This window comes from Pelobates fuscus, chromosome 3 (assembly GCF_036172605.1).
Source record: "Pelobates fuscus isolate aPelFus1 chromosome 3, aPelFus1.pri, whole genome shotgun sequence".
Taxonomy (NCBI): domain Eukaryota; kingdom Metazoa; phylum Chordata; class Amphibia; order Anura; family Pelobatidae; genus Pelobates; species Pelobates fuscus.
Window position 1 is genome coordinate 75,948,496 of NC_086319.1, and position 21,289 is coordinate 75,969,784.

The 21,289-nt window shown below is 42.5% G+C and overlaps 1 protein-coding gene across 4 annotated transcripts in view; it reads right to left on the reverse strand.

The window, feature by feature from the left end:
* Positions 1-208: 208 nt before the first annotated feature.
* NR1H4 (nuclear receptor subfamily 1 group H member 4) overlaps positions 209-21,289 on the reverse strand; it is a 123,080-nt gene continuing 101,999 nt past the window's right edge. For all 4 annotated transcript variants that reach the window (XM_063447230.1, XM_063447231.1, XM_063447233.1 and 1 more), the window contains 4 exons: positions 16,591-16,693; positions 16,000-16,146; positions 3,530-3,643; positions 209-640 (listed from right to left, as the gene is read on the reverse strand). In XM_063447230.1, the coding sequence (XP_063303300.1) occupies positions 402-640; positions 3,530-3,643; positions 16,000-16,146; positions 16,591-16,693 (603 nt within the window). In that variant the 3' untranslated portion in view covers positions 209-401. The remainder of the gene's footprint in view (positions 641-3,529; positions 3,644-15,999; positions 16,147-16,590; positions 16,694-21,289) is intronic.

Below are 21,289 nucleotides of genomic sequence, written 5' to 3' on the forward strand. Positions count from 1 at the left end.
TTAAGGGGTTAAGAGCCTTTGAATTCGGGAAGGCATAGGGCTTCATTTAGCTGGTGATCATCTGATTTAGTTCATGGCACCTTGAAGCCAGGGACCCTGTAACCACAAATTCTTCTTTACTGTAAGCTCCTAACTCAAAGTTCATTTTTTAAACCGGTTTTACATCTCGGTCACCACTGTGTCACTCACAGACTCAGAAATACTCACATGTGAACTCATGATGAATTTACTGATAATTGTATTAGTATATTTATAAAGTCACAAAAAATACACAAGCATAGAGTGTGTAGGATTACATACAAAATATATGTTGTATTATATACTGTATTAAAAATAACCATTAGGCATATCTATAAAACAGGTGTACCATGAAACCAATTCTAAAATGAAAAGCCTTCTCCTTATTGGACATCCCAGATTTCGCAGAGGAGAGGTGTAAATTTGTGATCGTTTACTCTCCATGACATCAGCATGTCAGTATGATGGTGGCTAAATGTCCTTAATTCAGTGAGGCGACCCAACAGGCGTGCAAAGTGTTGTGGGTTGTTAGGGTGATGTTGCTTGCACAGTTTTTCCAGAATATGAAGGAAGGTTTCCTGAAGCTTTTCCACTGTCTCTTTATCTTTAATGAACTGTCGATCTGTTTGGATATTTGTAGAAAAACAAAATAATGAAATACAAAAAATAAAGAGTTCTGTAATAATGTTACTAGAAAAAAAAGCTAAACATTGTTCCCATTCCTGAACCCTCTGTTGAGATGCAAAGTGCAGGTTAGGTGTATTGTCTTCCAGACAGTCACTAGATGTGCTTCCTGCATTTTTACAGAGTTTAAAGGATCACTATAGTGCCAGGAAAACAAACTCGTTTTCCTGACACTATAGAACCCTTAGGTCCCCCCACCCTCAGGGGCCTGTCCCATGGTTAAAACCCCTTCAGTTGCTTACTTTAATCCAGCGCCGGGCTTCCTCGGCGCTGGTGACCTTTCCTCCCACTCTGACGTCGGCTTCCGAGTGGAGCAGAATGCGCATGCGCGGCAAGAGCCGCGCGCGCATTCAATCAGTCCATAGGAAAGCATTTCTTAATGCTTTCCTATGGACGTTCTGCATGCTGAATGCGATTTTCGCATCCAGCGTCGCAGAAGCGCCTGTAGCTATGTTTACATCTGAAGGGTTAAAACCTGGGGGACCTGGCACCCAGACCACTTCATTGAGCTGAAGTGAGCTGAAGTGGTCTGGTTGACTACAGTGTCCCTTTAACGTTTTAAAAAAAATGTTGAATGTCCTCACACTTTGCATGAGGATGTTCAGCGTCTTCAAAATCCCCATAAGAAATCATGCGCATTAGGTTCCCCCATTGCCTTGATGTTGCAGAAGAAGGAGATCGAAAAAAAAGGATTTCTAACCTTTTAATCAAAGGGTGGAGGGTGCTGCAGAGGGACAGTATAGCGTCAGGAAAACATTTGCATTGCTAACACTATATTGTACAATTAGGAATGGGCTAAGCATATTAATGCTACCAGGAGTAAGGATAGTGAGGGAAATTACATTGCAAGAGCAAAGGTCCAGGTAGAGAAGGGGAAAAATAAATATATTTCTAACATTAGAATATTGCTTTTCTCATTTATAGAACTGTTTAAACAGCCCTCTTTAAAAATAAAATAAAAGTTAAACACTCCCATGAAACTTACCAGTAATCCAGCACTGGGAGAACCTCCTCTATATTCTAACTCTGCTTCCAAAGAAGCTCACTTCTGCTTCTCATCTGACCCTGCCTTTGGATTTCCCCTTAATCTGTACTGTGTTTTGGACTTTGCCTCCTCCTGTGCCATCTCCTACAACTGGCTCCAACTCCTGGTAAACTGTTCCATAAGTCCCCAGGTGACTGTTACAGGTGGTCTTACATTCAATGGCCATTGGAGTTACTAAATAACCTGCATTTATTTAAAAATGCATAGGAATTTGGAAGCTATAGTGCCAGACTATAGCTTCCCTTTAAACAAAATTCATGTGAGAAGCTCATGTAGTAAAGTAGTACAGGATCTAAACTTTTTAAACATTTATCAGGATTGTAAATTTAATTTAAGAAGCAGTTTTAATTTGCAATTAATCTAGAATGATCCAGGGCTATTTCACACTTTTATTACATGCCTCCAAACATAGGTCTGGAATCGGGGGACAGGTGGGCAGGCCATGATGGGGAGGCCATCAGAAAATGAGCAAATTCATCCAGTGAGGAGCTTGTGAGCTTGTTTTTAAGCACACTAAATTCACCGAAACCCTGTCCAGCCAGCCCTAGTGTTTATACTCTGCTGACTGGGCACAAAGAGGATGGTGGGACAGGATCCTAAAATAGGAAATTTCCCACTGAAAACGGCACAGTTTGGAGGCCTGCTACTATGACCTCATATGACTTATCTTAAATATGGTCCCTAATAGAAGCAAATTGCACTTGGCGCTACTTATATGCAAATTGAGAAGTGCAAATATTGCAATGACCTATTAAGATTACATTTCTGTTTGGGGTGTGGTAGCCTTGAGACTGAGCTAGGAGTTTTTAAATAAACTTACCTGAACCTGTCCTCAGTGGGCACCACCATCTGTCTCAGCTCCTGTCTCTTCATCTGCCATTGCTGTAGTCTCCCTATCCCAGAGAAGATGCCTAATTCCCATAGGTCTGTTGTTTGCAGTGGCTGGGCGGCAAATGACGAAACCTGCAAACAGCAGCTCTGCCATTTTGTCATGTTTGGTCAACCTCTGGCTTTTCCATAACATGTAGTGAGTGTTTCACAAAGATTCTGTTTTGATGAAATACTCAAAAAGTTTGGTGAGGCGATAGAACTCCTTTAACTTACCTTGGGATTATGATGATGCATTTATTTAAAATAAACAAAAAAACAAAAAAAAGAGGATGGAGTGTATACAGAAATAAAATAAAGGGAGGTGGAAGTAATGGTGACTGTGTTAAAACTTAACTTTTATTAGGAAATTCATCCTAAAATATTCTCAGACAATATATAAATATTAAAATAAAGAGAGAAGGGAGATCCTGGACCTAATAATGAGAGAGAAGTAGTACTCTAGGGAGAAAATAGATACATAAGATCCAGTGCATCTGATTATAGAGAATATTACCCCAAAAAGTACATGTCTAAAGATAATTCCTCCAAATAAACTCCAATAAAGCCCTATCTGTGCCTTCGAGGGCACCTAGAGAGAAAAGATATCCTAACTTAATTATTAATGCTCCCTTCCTCCTAAGAATCTAAAATGCTAGCTGAAATACTAAACAGGATACCATCTGACAAAGTCTGATAGTGTTACCAGATACAAGTCTCAAGTCTCGTTATTAGATGGGTATCACTAGAACCCTTGAGGCGCGCGTTTCGCCAACAGGCTCACCAGAGGGGAACTGGTACAAGGTAAGCATTTATTTAAATATTGCTTTATTTTCTTTTGTTGAATGTACTTTTCCAACAATAATACTCTAAAAAAAACAACAATGCATCTTCTGATGGCTGAACAAATCATACCTGGACTTAGGATCACTATGACCGAGAGGAGAGCATATTCTTCTTCTTCCATGTTCAGTTCACCAATTCTCTTGTAGAAATTAAACATTGGATTAATATAGTCGTGGGACATGCCTAGAAAACAAAGTAGTAGACCTTGTAAGGTTTTCACTAAAAAAACTACACGAACTGCAAAAGTCACGCGAGCTGTGATTGATTTTAGCCGAGTTGGAATTTTTTTTCCAAATAAACTACTATTGCATACATTTTACTATTTAGTTTCAAATTCAGTGCAATTCAATGTTAGTAGATAAACCCATTACATTTTTCTTCTGTCTTTCATTAACTTTAAAGCGGCTCTGTCACCCCCACTCTTCCAAAATGAGTACTTCCTAAAGATAGAATTTTTATTAAAAAAAAAAAAAAGCTCTTCATATGAAGGATCCTGTGGTCTTGCAGCATCCTCAATAGGTCTCAATTCTGTATTGTCGAACATGCAACTGAAGCAGCAGGAGCTGAAGAGGACAAGACAGAAGAAGAAGGTTGTACTCATTAGAGACAGGTCCGGGTAAGGCCTCCCATGGCCAACGGACCCTCAGGGGCGATGTCACCACTAGAGGTCTTTGCAAATTATACAAAGACCCCAGACGGTGACCGAGCCACTTTGATACAAAGGGATCATTATTGTGAATTCAGTGACAAAGACAGCCATGCTCAGTACAAGGTAACCAATTGTTATCGATTACAAAATACCCCTTGGAATTTTTTAACTTCTCATTACTATCACTTAATGAATTTGTAATTCCAGATTGTAATTTGCTAAATACAAATCTTGGGCATAAATATAAATCTATAAAAGTTCACAAATATAATTAGGTTCTTTGCAGATACACTGTTTGATGGGTCTACCTGCAGCTACAAGCAGTTTCGTTCCCTCATAAGGAACAGTTTCTCCAATCAGAAGCCTCTCATTCCAGTCGGTGTAATCTGATTTCATCCCAGATTGTTTGAAAGGTAATTTATCCCCCAGCAGCAGGATGAGTAGAACGGCTTTATAAACTGAGAGTAGCCATACAGCAGCTACTATCGGTTTACATACAGGCTAGTTCACTGTTAACTGGACCAACCAGAAGAAAGAGAGCTCAGCCTCAGCACACTAGACACACAGGACATGCAACAAAAATACCAGGGAGTCGTAATCATCGCTTCTTACAGCGTTTAGGGACTGACTGCAAGCCGCCATTAGTTTTTAAAATGTATCTGCATTTCTAGGCATCTTTCAGTGCAGAGAGTAAGAGCAGGAAGCCGTCTGCACTATAATCATTGATATGTGACCTTTAATATTATATGCACTTCACTAAATATATGTTGAAAACAATTAACACCTTCATTTGCTCACGGATAAACGTCTCCCTAAAAATCCATTATTGGTAAACTTCATTGGGTTCTACAGTCTGAAGAGAGTTACTTATTCTGCCACAAGAGGGAGGTACTGGCATACACATTGACACCACTTTACAAACAGACCTACTGCTATATTCCTTGAAAGCAACAGTTGTATGATCATTCATTATGATCAGGGGCATACCTAGACCATATGGCACCTAGGGGCAGATCTTGTTTTGGTACCCCCCTACCCCTCAACTTTAAAATGTAAAAAAAAACACCCACATTGTGTTTAAAATGTTTTCAAGAATATTTCTTGCACAAATCTGCTTACTAGAAAGAGTCCCCCCAAGGCCTAATTAGGGACTACAATGGAGTCTAATGGGCCCTGGAGAGCAGTCTCTCTAACAATTTGGCCCCCCTCAGACCACTCATGTACCCTTCTTTGTACCCCCTACAGTGCCCTCTTTAGTCCCCCTTGTCTGCCCTTCAATGTCCCCCGTGCCCTCTTTAGCCCTTCCCCTCCTGTGCCCTTCTTGGTCCCCCCTACTGTGCCCTCTTTAGTCCCCCTCATGTGCCTTCTTTGTCCCCCCCTACTGTGCCCTCTTTAGTCCCACTGATGTGCCCTTTCCCGTCCCCCATGCCCTCTTTAGCCCTTCCCCTCATGTGTCCCTCTTACTGTGCCCTCTTTAGCCCCCCTCATGTACCCTTCTTTGTCCCCCCGTGCCATATATAGCCCCCTTCCCTCCTGTGCGCTTTTTGTTCCCCTGTGTCCTCTTTAGCCCCCATTAAACAACTTTAAATTCGTCCTTGAAGTCCAGTGTCCATTTTTATCCATAAGGGGAACTGGGGAGACAGAATATCACTGTTACTGTCTCTATTGGTCCTCTTAAAACATACATATCTCATAATAGAGAGGAGTTAATGAAAATTGTAGAATATTTTATTCTATAAGATGTGATCTACATATACGATTTTATGGTGACATCTGATATTTTTATGAAATTTCTATAATTGTAAAGCTTTTGCTTAATCCAATTTCAGAGTCTGAAAATGATCTAACATTACTGTATTTTAAATGCTACATTTTCAAGCATGAATAATTAGAAATTCTTTCTGTATTTGTAATTGTAATGAGCTACATTAGCAAATATAAATTAAAGCATTTAAATTGGAAAGCTTTTGAAACAAGTGCAATTCTGTATAATGAGAAAACTGTCATGTGTCCATAAACAAAGCTAAATATTGAGCAGCCAACTGAATGTCTAAGTCAGACAATGAACGACAGCTGGAAGATTCTGAATAAAATTTGATCAATGGGTTGAGCTTATCAGTATTTTATGACAAGGGGATCTAGATTAGATGAACCACAGCAAACACACTAATTAGTGTTCAGAATTGAAAAGCCAATTTTATTTTTGTAGGGTGAATACTAAGAGGGAAAGAATTTAAATAAACCATCTTTATTTTTTTTTAATTCTTTATTTTTGCGGGTGCAGCATAATGATTACATTATCATGTGTTCGGCATTACAACTTAAAAATAACATAGGTCAGAGCAACAATTTTAAGACATATATGGGAGCTGCCCAGTTGTAATGTTTGAAAACCTATTTAACCCTCTCTCGCCCGGTCTAGGGGGGATGTCAACAAGATGTTGGGGTCGGGGGGGGGGGTGCGTACATATAGTAGTAAGTGCCCATAGGCTTAGTAGCAAGATTGTGCGTTCAGAATAGACAAAAGGCACTTCTGGGTGGGTAATTATCTGGTATGGGACCTTCGGTAACTGGACTCTGTGTAAGCTTCGTGCCATTGCTTGGTAGGAAGGCCTAGGTCATTTGCTGAGTGTATGGAAAAGGGTCAATATTACATTGATAAACTGCTTTGCACACTCAAAATTAGGAGGGGGGGGGGGGTATTAAGTTAACATGGGAGGCAGCTCGCGGAGCCAGCGGGGAAAGATTATAAAAACAGGATAGGGAACATTTAGAACTCCTGCTGACTGCAACAGGTGAAGATACATGAAACTTGCGCAGCTGCTTCAGGTAGGTAGGGCAGCAGTTTTCGGAACCGCTTGTCTGGGCACAAAGGGGGTAATATTTGCAACAGTCAAAGATGGATGAGCTGTCTCCTGTGCTGTCAGCATTGGCAGGCCGAGTGACTGAAGGCCGGTATTTCCAAGGCATGTGATAGCTTGTATGTCGTGTCAGCCTTGTCCGCCTGTAGTCGATGTGGGCCCCACTTGTGGGGGATGGCTTGCTCCCGATGTAGCTGAGTAACATGCCGAAAGGTCTTCCTCCACTGGATGGTTTCTTGAGAATTCTCTATAAAATGTCAATTGCGCCCCTTCAAACGGCACTGTGGCTCTTGTGGCCCCCATCCCGTACAAATCTTATCGTTACGTCGCAAGCTCCTTCACGAGGCATGGAATTTGCCCTGGTGAGTCTGAAGCAAGAGTCAATCCGTGGTATTAGTAATGTGTCTATGAGCCTTCGGCAAAAATGTCTCCGGTGCTCCTCGGACCCTAAGGTTCCGTGCCTTGTTCCTATCTTCCATGCTGGCCAGTTGTGCTTGCTGGTCGGCACCTTGCTTGCGTAGGGAGCTCAGTTCGGTGTCAGTGGCATTTTGCGCAAGTCTGGTGCCCCCCATTCCCTCCTCTTCTGCCGCCACCCTGTTGGTGAGTGTGGCGATGTCCTCCCTCACCAGTGCCATGTCCGCCTGGAACATGGACTTAATGTCCTTCATCAATGCTTTAATGTCGGCCTTGGTGGAGGGTGCCGAATCACCTAGGTCCAGGGGCCCATGAGGTGTCTGTCACACTCGGTTCAGTGTTTGAGGCTTGGCATAGTTGCTGTCTTCATCCGAGGACTGTGAGGTATAGGCCTCAGGCGCCATTTTGGGGATTGCAGGCCGCCAGGATGCACAGAAAAAAAGCCCCTATATCACATTAACCCGATCCCGGGTCCGCTCGCTGTTTTTTGCTCTTCTTCCCCATGGTGCAGGGAGCCTGTCTACCTTCTTTGAAGCCCGGTGGGACAGTGTATCGCAGCTCCGGGCGAGAGATTCCGGGTTGCCGCTCGGAGCTGCAGCGATATGCGGCTGACTTGCTCAGGTGCTGACTCTGCCCCCTGAATAAACCATTTTTGTAGAAAGGGTACGACTTCAATCTGTGGACGTAAAATTTCCCAGCAGATTGTTTAAAAAGTAACATACTAATATATATTTGTAACTTTTAATCTAATGAGGTTAAAGGTTAAAAAATGGTTAAGTTTTGATATATAGGGTGGACATATATGTGCAATATATGCACAAATAAAATATGTTAAAATGTTAACATGTTGTATGTATGCTTTATTCATCTTCAATGACGAGGAATCTTACCTTCTTTAATAACACTAACATACTTTTTAAAATACATTAATATATTATTTATGTTATAATATACCATCTCATTATTTTTTACGTTCATATATAATTTATTTTTAAAGAAATCCCTTGTAATATTTTTAAAAGAAATCCTTCTTCCTCACTTCCCCTTTCTGACAGTCATCTTTATGCACCTTTGGATTATTTTATCTGACTCAATCAGTGGCGTACACATGACCCATGGGGCCCCGGTGCGAAAATTGATCCGTGGGCCCCCCCCCTCGCGCTTACTCTGCGCGGGCCGGGGCAGCAGCACATGGCGGCGGGCACCTGGTCGCAGGGGTTGCAGGGCTGCGATCGCGGTGTGTACGCCAGTGCATGCAGATGCACACACACTTAAAGGACCACTACAGACACCCAGATCACATCAGCTCAATGGAGTGGTCTGGGTGTCAGGTCCCTCTAGTTTTAACCCTGCAGCTGAAAGCATAGCAGTTTCAGAGAAACTGTTATGTTTCACTGAGGGTTAATCCAGCATCTAGTGGCTGTCTCACTGACAGCCGCTAGAGGCACTTCCGCCATTTTAAGACACTGAATGTCCATAGGAAAGCATTGAGTAATGCTTTCCTATGGGCGGTTTGAATGCGTGCGCGGCTCTTGCCGTGCATGCGCATTCGGAGCTGAGAGGCGGAGGGATCCCCAGCGCCATGGGAGTCCGGCGCTGGAGAAAGGTAAGTGCTGAAGACACACACACACACTCTCACGAACAAATGCATACACACTAGCTAACAGACACACACATTTACTGACAGAGACACACTCAGCGGCAGACATACATACACACTCACTTACAAAACATACACTCTCACTGACAAACACACACTCACTAACAGACATCAAACAGACTCACTAACACACACACACAAACACACTCAGTAACAGACACACACAGTAACACACTCACTGACACTCACTAGCAGACACACACACTCTAACACAAACACCAACACTCACACTAACACACACACACACACACACACTAACACTCAGACACACACACACACTCACTCACACTAACACTCACACACACTCACACACTCACAAACACACTAACACTCACACACACACACTAACACTCACTCACACACACTAACACTCACTCACACACACACTCACTAACACTCACTCACACACACACTCACTAACACTCACTCACACACACTAACACTCACTCACACACACTAACACTCACTCACACACACTAAAACTCACTCACACACACTAACACTCACTCACACACACTAACACTCACTCACACACACTAACACTCACACACACTAACACTCACACACACTGACACACACACACACACACTAACACTCACACACACTAACACTCACACTCACTCACTCACACACACTAACACTCACACTAACTCACACACACTAACACTCACACACACACACTAACACTCACTCACACACACTAACACTCACTCACACACACTAACACTCTCACACACACACACACACACTCACTCACTAACACTCACTCACACACACTAACACTCACACTAACTCACACACACTAACACTCACACACACACTAACACTCACTCACACAGACTAACTCACACACACACTCACTCACACACACTAACACTCACACACACACACTAACACTCACACACACACTCACACACACTAAAACTCACACACACTAACACTCACACACACACTAACACTCACACTAACTCACACACACTAACACTCACACACAATAACACTCACACACACACACACACACACACTCACACACACTAACACTCACGCACACTTACACATGTTTTTTTTAAAAATTTAATCCCCCCAGCCTCCCTACCTTTTGGAGTGCTGAGGGGATTCCCTGGGGTCCAGTGGTGCTGCTGGGCTCCTGGGGGGCGGTCACCCGGCGGGCAGTCAGGCTGGCCGGTGCGCGAGGGAGCACTCTCCCCTGAGTGCTTCCTTTTCAGCTCCCTCGCGTGCCGCGTAGGGATGCCGGCGCCGGAAGATGACGTCATCTTCCGGCTCCAGTATCAGTGCGGTGCGCGAGGGAGCTGAAGAGGAAGCACTCAGGGGAGAGTGCTCCCTTGCGCACCGGCCAGCCTGCCTGCCCGCCGGGTGTAAGCAGGGCCAGCCTCGGGGGGCCCGGAGGTGGCCGGCTTCAGGGCCCCCCAGGAGAAGAGGCTGGCCCAGAGCGTACATACAGGGTCGCAGGGCGGCCGGGCCCCCTGGTGGGCCGGGCCCGGTCGCAGCCGCGACCCCTGCGACCCTGGTATGTACGCCACTGGACTCAATGCTGACAAGTATGCTTTTTAAAAATCACCTGACAGAAAATACTGCTGGCACCTTAACTGTTGTCGTGGTTATAGTACCAAGACTGCCCTGGCGCGTTACCAGGGTAAGTAGTCAAACCATTTGCAAACATTTTGACAACTTACCTGGGGTTCATCAGTTGGCCACCAGTCACAACCTCTTCTAGAGCCCGAACATCCGATAGCTCCAATGAGCTAAGCCCTACCGTGCAGAGCCAGCTCTTTGGCTGAGAGCGTTAGCTAACCATTCTCAGCCAATGAGCTAAACCATACCATGCAGAGCCAGTTGTAACATCAGAAGAGGAGGTGACAGGCTCTCATTGGAGATCAAGTGTTTTGAGGAGCAAATGTCCTTAAAGTAAGGCCTGTGACAATGCCTTCTCATATACAAACTCACAAATACTGAGAAATAAATCAGAGGGTCACTCCAGGCCTGAGATTATTGAAATCATAGACCACCAATCTTCCTGTTGCTTTTAATCAGAAGAATAATTCTGTATGCTAGGGAGGTGATTGCCTGGTAACAAAAGTAAATACAGTGCTTATCCCTAATTGAATAATTTAATATAAATTTAAATGGAACTTACTTCTTAAATTGGACAACACTCTACCACAAAAACAGGTAACATTTCAACTTTTCAAAGGAGTATACTAATCTTTTAAACCTGTCTTCGTGGCCACACTAATAAAGAGACATTTAATGTTGTAAAGAAGTGCTACACGGTTTGATTTATAACTGTGCTGTTCTTTTGGTGTGATTGGAGCTACTTGTACTAATAAGTAACTGAAGGCTATATATTAGTCTATAAAAAGGAGTCTGCCAGACCCATAAGATTTGATAGAGGTGCAGCATATAAAGTCACAGAAATAAAGAGGAGAGGGTCCTTGTACAAAAAATAGTTGCCACCCCCCTTTTAACCCCTATAAACACAATGACCCCACAATGATGTGCAAGCTTTGGATCTACCATTTGCTCATCCATGAAGGGTTGTATCTGTGTGCAATGCCTGTGTTTGCCCCCTAACTGTCCCATTTTTGGCTGTACAGCCCAGATGTTGGGGTCCTGTCCAGCTTTAGTTCCCTGGTGTCCCGCGTTCGGGAGTATTAGGGAACTGCTCCAAAGTAGCACAGTATGAAACACATCATTATACTCACTTGCGCTGCGCAGCTGCCTCAGTGCAGGGGGCTGGCCAGGAGGCTGCCCCTACCATTCAGTGAGTGGATCCACCTACATTCTGGGTCATGATATGTGTCACTGGTGATGCTCCCTTTTTTAGGAATGCACCCTATCCCAATTCCAGATGTTGGGAGGTATGCCTGTGTGTGTGTGTGTGTGTGTGAATATAGGTGTGCTTTTGTATGGAGCATGTGTTTGTGAGTGGTTGTGTAATGCTGATGTTTGCATGCAGATTTGTGGGTGGTGTTAGATTTTGAATGCAGTGGTGTGTTTGTGGGTAGTGGTAATGTTTGATGCTAGGGTGAGTTTGTATGTAGTGTTGGCATTTGAATGCAGTTGTGTGTTTGTGCATAGTTTTGGTGTGTGAATGCAGGGGTTTGCTTACAGCAGCATATTCACAGACACACATGTACAAATTGTCCCACACATAAACACTGCCACAAAGAGATGTACACAGACACATACATACTTGCACACACACAGATTGACACACATGCACAGATACACACACAAAGATCCTCAAACACTGACACACATGCACAGATACACACAATGACAGACATGCACAGATATACACAAAAGGTTCTTATAAACTGAAACACACACTCACTCTCTCTCTCCGAGTCATGCTCTCCTTCGTGTGTGATGATAGGCCAATGAAACATGACCGCTTTAAAAGAAGGTCCCATTTCTACCCAGTATTCAATAAAGGGTCTTATCTAGAAACTTTTGAAACAATGGTAGAAAGAGAATTAAGAACCATAAATAAGAAAAAGAAAAGGGATAACTTAACACATAAAGAAAGATCTTGCCTCAAAATAATAATGAAAAGAAAAGACATTGTATTTAAAGAGGCGGATAAAGGGGGGGCAATTGTTATTATGAGTAGGGGTTACTATCTACAAGAATCCTCCAACATTCTGAGTGACAAGGTTACATATAGGAAATTGACAAGTGATCCAACTAAATCATTTAATGAGATCTTGAGAGTCAGACTAGCAAAAGCAGTAGCTGACGAGGTGATTACTCCAAAAAATCTAGAGTTTCTTTTAGAAAAGACCCCAACCATCCCAATTTTTTATTTTTTGCCCAAAATTCATAAAAATGTATTTTTTCCCCCGGGTCGCCCAATAATAAGTGGGATTAACTCCATAACAGCTAACCTTTCAGCCTTCATTGATTCTTACCTTCAGAAATATGCCCAGGCAGCTTTATCATATGTGAAAGACACAAAATCTCTCTTGCAAGAACTAGACAATATCGAATGGCGAGAGGAATACAGTTGGGCAACATTGGACGTTACGTCCTTATATACAGTTATTAACCATAACCAAGGTATTGAAACCATTTGGTATTATATGGATCAGGATATGACTATCTCCAATAATTTGAAGGAGTTTATAATTTGGGGAGTCCAGTTTATTCTCGAACAAAACTATTTTTTCTTTGAAGGCTCGTTCTATCTGCAGACCAGGGGCACGGCCATGGGCACCAGGTTTGCCCCCAGCTATAACACTTTCATGCGTAAGTGGGAGGACCATTTCGTATGGGAGGGACATGGCTGGGTGGCATCCCTGGTGCTCTGGTGGAGATATATTGATGACATAATTGTCATTTGGAATGGAGACAAGATCTCCTTTGACAATTTTGCCGTTTATTTGAATACTAACAATTTGAATCTGAAATTTACTCCGATATGGGAGAAAAAATCGATCAATTTCTTGGATGTAGTTCTATTTAATGAGGAGGATAAAATACATACAAGATGTTTTTTCAAGCCTACAGATGGCAATAGTTATGTACATCAAACTAGTTGCCATTACAAGCCGTGGTTGAAAGGGATAGCCAAAAGCCAATTCACAAGGGTGAAACGTAACTGCTCCAAACCCCAGGAATTCAAGACTCAAGCAGATCATATCAAACATAAATTGATTCAACGGGGTTATAATAAGAATAGTATAGAGAAGGAGATGAGACTTGTGGACATAGGTGAAAGAGCTGATTTACTTTTGGATACCAGGAAATCAAATAACAACACTGTAAATAAGTTTGAGTTTTCTTTTAAAACAAGATTTAATACCCATCACAATGAGATCACAAAGATATTTCGTAAACATTGGTCGATTTTACAATGTGACCCTGTGATGGGACAAGTACTACCTAAGAACCCCACTATGATCTTTAGAAAAAATAAGAACCTTAAGAACATGTTAGCACCAAGCTACATTAAACCCATTGAACAAACGACCCCTGGGGTCACTATTAAAGGCTTTAGGAGCTGTAGGAGCTGTGTGGCGTGTAGGACAGCTTCTTTATTAGATTCAAGTATTTTTCATAGTAATGTGACGGGAGAATCTTTCTCTATTAAATCATATGTCGGCTGCCGCACGGACTTTGTGGTTTATTTACTACAGTGCCTGTGCGGTAAGCAATATGTGGGACGTACTAAAAGATTATTAAAAGTGAGAATTATGGAACATCTTAACAATATAAAAAAGGGTCTCACTACTCACTCAGTCCCAATACATTGTCAATCATGTCCCCTGTTTGATTTTAAAAAAATCATATGTAGGGGTATTGAGTATGTTCCCCCCCATTGGAGAGGGGGTGACAGGCTCAAGAAATTATGTCAAAAAGAGACTTATTGGATTCACCGTCTACAAACATTGGAACCGAAAGGTTTAAATGTAGACATAGATTTAGTTTGCTTCCTCTGATATTGTATATATATTTTGATAACACAGATATTGTTGACTATTGGAGAATATGGAGTTTTTTATATTTTGTATATATGAATTGTTGTATGATATTAATTATGAATTGATTTAAAAGTGAAGAGTACCGATGAATAAATGACATCTGAGGTTTGATGATTCCATTTTATGGGATCCCGTATAAGGTCTCTTGTACTGACCTATTTATGTCTTTTTACTGACGCTATGTTTTGTTTTTAGTGATGCATACTACTGGTTTTACGTTTTTGAGAATTTCCATAAGTATTGAGATCCGTTTACCACGCATGCGCAAGACAGACTATATGTATTTACGGAAACCGATACCCCCTAGACGCAAGGATACTGTTGGAACGCACGCAAGCGCTGGGTGAAACGTCGACATCACTTCCGGGTATGCTGGAACGCACGGAAGTGCCGGGTGAAGCGCTTACATCACTTCCGGGCGACGTTGACAGTACCTGAAAGCAGGAAATTCAAGAACGAACAGCTGATGCACGGCAGGATTGATCCGGAACACACCCACTACACCACCAATAGGAAGAAGGGTTCTCCTATAAAGTGAGACTGTGGGAAGAGGGAGGGTATAGCGGGAATTTGTTTTGTATGAAGATTATTTATATTTTTTACTAAGAGGTCCCTGATGAAGTTCTAACCGAACGAAACGCGTTGGACCAGTGCCTTATTTTACCAAATAAATTTTCTAAATCATACTACCTGTTCCTGCTCTTCTGTGGTTTCCGGATCTGTGGACCGATAACATCCAGCAGTCCCAGTGTTGCATATTCCCCCTCTGCTACCAGGGGTGATGTTCTGAATGCGCAAAACTCCTGACATCTTGTGAGTGTACCTGTTAGCGTGTCTTGATACATGCTCATAACGATCTTCACTATGTATTGTTAATTTCTTTTTTATAGGTATAGACAGCGATTTCCCCTCTACCCTTTGTATACATGTGTTAAACCAGGCATCTATGTGGATAAGTTGCCATTGGGAAGCTGCCACTAAGTTAAGTTTGTTTTAACGTTTTATTCTATACATACTATTGTAGTGTGTTTGTTGTTCCTGTGTTCCACACCTGAAATGTAGAGGAGGTAAGTAAGATATTAACAACCCCTAAAGCAATTAAATCTAATGTAATGTTATGATAAATTATGCATTTGTTGCCTTGGCAACTATTATTCTTTTGGATGAACTTTTCAAGACACTTTCAATGTAAGTAAAAAAAATTTTTTACATTTCTGTTCCTAATTTTACTCTTACATGTTTTCTTCAGATGATTTTTCGAGTGTATCATAGTGGACCTACTGAGGGTGACTCTAAACCTTTGAGAAGGATGGCAAGGGACATGCAACAAAAAGGAAGCAGAAAAACGACCTGACCTATAGAATCTTTTCAAATCAGCTTTTTTGACCTAGAAATAAAAATGAGAGAATAACGATGACTTATGAAGGCAAATAGAGACATAAACATCTTACCACTGTTTCGAATTCTCTCTTCTAGTCTTGCTGTATGTTTATCAAGCAACTTTTTGTTAAAAAGCTCAGCGGATCTAAGAAACATTGCTTCAACTGCAGACCCTTTAAGAAGAGCAATCTGATCTTCATGATCTAATGTTTGAAAACCTGAACAGAGTAGAAGACATCACATTTAACATTCTGAAATTCTGGCCTTTAGCGGCAGTGAGGTAAGTTAAGAAAATAAACATGTTCCTACACCATTATCGAAGACTACATTACAACATTGAATTGTTCAAATAGCAATCCAATCACCATAACCGCTAGAGATGCTGTAGTGCTCATGGTGACAGAGGTCTCTGCCTCCCCCTCCACCCCCATAATGTTAGAAATCAAACCATTGTAGAACTATTTGACTTCTTACCTGAGGTCCGCTGGGTGCTAATGGAAGAAAATAAGCAGGAGAACCCATGGTATGTTGTCAAACTGTTCTAGTTACAATGGGGGAAGTCAGGGATTTCCTGGCACCATAACCACTTCAACACACCATAGTGATTTTGATGCTTGGAGCATTCATTTAGGATCTTTTTCTTGAAGTGAAATTAAGCTTACCTGGTAACTTCTTTGTAAATTCAACAAGAAGCTGAACATGGTTTGTGGCCATATTTGTCAAAAACACAAAGTTCTCATCATCGTTGCTGCACTCTTCCTGCAACTAAAAAAAGACTGTGTATTAATACATGATATAGCACCACACAAAACCTAATTTAAAGAGACACTATAGCCACCCAGTGATGTATTTGCCGTGAGCAGAATAGGGACTGTTCCCCCTACAAAGGGTCACTTGGCAGATATGGATTGACACCTGTCCTCAGAGACCCTGATACACACTGACACAGAGCAGAATAGGGACTGTTCCCCCTACATAGGGTCACTTGGAAGATATGGATTGACACCTATCCTAATGATCCCTGATACACACTGACACAGAGCAGAATAGGGACTGTTCCCCCTACATAGGGTCACTTGGCAGATATGGATTGACACCTGTCCTCAGGGACCCTGATACACACTGACACAGAGCAGGATAGGGACTGTTTCCCCTACATAGGGTCACTTGGCAGATATGGATTGACACCTGTCCTCAGAGACCCTGATACACACTGACACAGAGCAGAATAGGGACTGTTCCCCCTACATAGGGTCTGTCACGTCTAAACATTTGTTATGAAGGAACACAACTGCAGATTTCGTATAGTTTGAATATTTATTATAAAAAGTAAAAGGTATTGACTTTAATTCCAATTTACAGGTACTGTAGCTTTAAGTAATAAACGATAACTGAAGTCCACAATTATAGGCACTGTAGCTTTAAGTAGTAAACGATAACTGAAGTCCACAATTATATGCACTGTAGCTTTAAGTGGTAACGATAACTGAAGTCCACAATTATATGCACTGTAGCTTTAAGTAGTAAACGATGACTGAATCAGAAAGAGTCCTTTAGTAGTATTAATTAATTAGGTGATAAGAAGTTACAATAGCTGTTCCATAGACTTTAACTAAAGTAAGACAGATGCAGCTAACTGAGACAAAGTATGAGTTGAAGTTAGCTGTAACGGTTTTGTTTTAACAAAGGACTTTGGAGACAGGAAATAACAGCTTTGAGATGCAACGCTTATCACAGAGGTTTTACTTAGCTTCCGGCACATAGAACACTGGTTCCCGAGATCTCCTCAGAGGCGGTTTATCCTGAATGGTGAGAGTTCAGCTTTAGTCGTGGATGAGGAAAGGTGAAGGGAACTTGAAGTCTTCCAGTCCGGTCCGGTAACAGAGGGCTTTCACAACGATGTTGCAGCCGGTTCGTGAGTACGGAACGTAGTTCAATAATCCAGCGTCGATCAGCTGGTGCGGCCAGATTAAATAGGGAGACCGTGTCATAAAGAGGTGTGGCTAAGCTCCGTGGAACCAGGAAGTAAGAGGATACCATAATTAAGGCATGACAGTATCCCCTCCTTAATGAGCAACCTCTGGGTGCTATTGACTTGGCTTAGAAGGGTAACGCTTGTGAAATTTGGAAATCAATTTGTCAGCATGAACGACAGAGGAGTTTTCCCATGTATCTTCATCAATTCCATATCCTTTCCATCTGATGAGGTATTGTAAAGAGCCACGATGGATCCTTGAATCCAGTATACTTTGAATTTCGTATTCTTCTTCACCCTGGACCAATATGGGATCAGGAGAAGTAGTGACATTTCTTTGGAAAGGGTCAGGATGATGAGGCTTCAACAAGGACACATGAAAAACAGGATGTAGCTTTAAAGTTGGTGGAAGTTTCAATTTAACAACATTACGGTTGATAACCGATATTATTGGAAAAGGACAAAGAAAAAGAGAACTTAACTTCTTTGATGGACGGTTTGTAGAGATGTTCTTTGAGGAAAGCCAGACAAGATCACCGATTTCATAAGAGGGTGAAGGTTGTCTTTTTGTATCAAAAAACTTCTTTTGATTGGAGGAGGCCAATTCTAGATTCTCATGCAATTTCTTGAATAAAGAGGACATATGATTGGATCTTTGGCATACAGAACAAGATTTGACATAAGATTCAATAGTTTGGTCTTGACGAGGCCACCAATAGTATCTTTTAGACAATTCAAGGGTCTTTTTTATACCTGGATGACCTGCCAGAGGAGAATCATGAATAAATTTGAGTACTTTAATTCTGAAAGAGGGAGGTACATAAATCCGGTCTTTAAAATAGTAGAGACCGTTTTTCTTGGATAATTTCATTGATTTAGGAAGTTCAAGAGCATCTTCACTGAGATCTTTAATGTCGTCAATAAGAGAAGATAAGATTCCAATGACTGTAGGAGGAGGAAACTCCAGTTCGGTGTCAGAACAACATGAGGTTTTAGCTGGTTCTTTAGTAGACTGAAGAATTGGAATACGTTGCAAGCATGTTTTCTTGCAATAATCGGAATTAAAGGCAAGAGAGAAGGGAAACCATGAGATTTGAGGGTTGTGGTTCCTTAACCAGTTGATCCCTAATATAATAGGAAAAAATGGTGATGAGACAACATCAAATATAAGACTTTCAGTATGAGTATGATTGATGGTTACTTTTAGAGGGATGGATTCATGAAGTATTGGTCCCGATGAAATGAGGGACCCGTCAATCACTTTAACAGGTACAGAAGTTCTTTTACGAACACAAGGAATTTTATTCTTGGTTACAAAGGCTGAGTCGATGAATACTCCATTTGCACCAGAATCGATGATAGCTTCAGTCATAATTCTTTTATTGTCCCACTGTAATACAAGAACGATAGGGGACATTTGAGTATTTGCTGTAGAGGGAAGTGCACTTAGGATGGAAGAGGCATGAGACTGCCTACTGCCTTTTATCCGTTTCAATGAAGGACAATCAGAGACTAAATGAACTTGAGAGGCACAATACATGCAGAGGTTTAATGTACGTCTTCGATTTTTCTCTTCAGGAGTGAGGGGACTTCTTATTATCCCTATTTCCATAGGTTCGATTGGTTCGGATGGGTTGTCAGGAGGCTTTGGAGGATGAAATGATTTTTTCCCAGTTGAAGTTGAGAGAGCCTTTTCGGTCTTTCTTTCTCTAAGCCTTCTGTCAATGCTGATCGATAAATGAATCAGAGCATTCAAAGTAGTAGGGAGTTCTATTCTGGATAGTTCATCTTTAACAGCTTCAGATAAGCCGATTCGAAACTGGTTGCGCAATGCGATGTCATTCCATTGCGTTTCTGCTGCCCATCTTTTAAATTCAGCAATATAATCTTCAACGGGTCTATGGTTTTGTAGCAAGGTTCTAATTGTTAATTCAGCAGTATTTTGTTTGTATGGATCTTCATAGAGAAGAGACATGGCTTTAAGGAATTCCTCCAGTGAATCTAAGATGGGGTCATCATTGTCCAAAAAGGAATGGGCCCAGGACATAGGTTCACCTCTCAGAAATGAGATAACTGAATAAACCTTAGATCTTTCTGTGGGATAAGATCTAGGTTTTAAAGCAATCAATAATTTGCAGGAATAAAAAAACTCCTTATATTTGGAACGATCACCATAGAACTTTTCAGGGTTACATACAGCAGGATCACTAGCCGAGTGCAGAACAGTATGAGGAGTATGAGTTTGTAGATCTCTGACATAAGTGAGAATTCTTTCGTTAGTAACTTGCAGGTCTTGCACACCTTGGGCTAGTGTATCAACTCTTTGATTCGGAGGGGCGTGGTTTAGGTGCCGACCAAGATGGACGCGTGAGTGAGGAGCTCCGTCCCAACATCCCTCCTAATAGCTCATAACAAGCGCTTACAAAAGCTAAATGGGTCGCACGAAGCGGCCAGACAACTCTCAGACCCCGGGGAAACAGACTCAGAGACCCCTGGATAGTTTCCTGCAACCGCATCCTACCACGAGCGGAGAGCCAAGCAGCCCCAAGATGGCGGCGCCGCCCGTGGCGAACTCTGACTCTGGCACTGCTCCCTTCGAGAGGATTGAGGAGAGGCTGCAGCACCTAACAACTGCGATGGTGACTAAAACCGACCTGCGGACCCTTGCTACATCCATACAAGAGGCGGTAAGGACAGAATTAGCGGGGCTCCGCGCAGAGGTGACCTCACACACAGGCCGCATTGCCGCCGTGGAGGAGTCTGCTGCGGCCTACACAGCGCGCCTACAAACTACTGACACGGCTGTGGCGCGCCAGGGGGGGATGCTCCTGGCCATGAGGAGGCACCTTGAAGATGTAGATAACAGGGGCAGAAGATGTAATATCAGAGTCCGAGGCGTGCCGGAACCAGAGGGTACCGAAAATGTGGTGGGGGTGCTGACGGAGTTATTCCAATCTATACTCCAGACACCCACACCTCAAGTGATTGAATTCGAAAGAGCCCACAGAACACTAAGACCGCGTACTGTGGAAGAAGGCCCGAGGGACATTCTCTGCTGCCTACACTCCATCGTGCAAAAGGCACGAGACAGACCGGCTTGGCCCTACAGGGGGGCACAGGTATCGTTGTTTAATGACTTATCTCCGCTAACCCTGGAAGCGCGCCGCGCACTACGCCCGGTCACTAATACCCTCAGGGACCACCACATTACGTATAAATGGGGGTTCCCATTCGCCCTCATGGCACGACAAGGTAACCGCTGGGTGTCTCTTAGGGGGCCTGAAGACGTACCGGGCTTCCTGGAGGAACTCGGCCTCCCCCCGCTGCCAATACCGAATTGGATACTGGGCCCTTCAAATTTGCCTCCAAGACCACAAAGAGGGAGC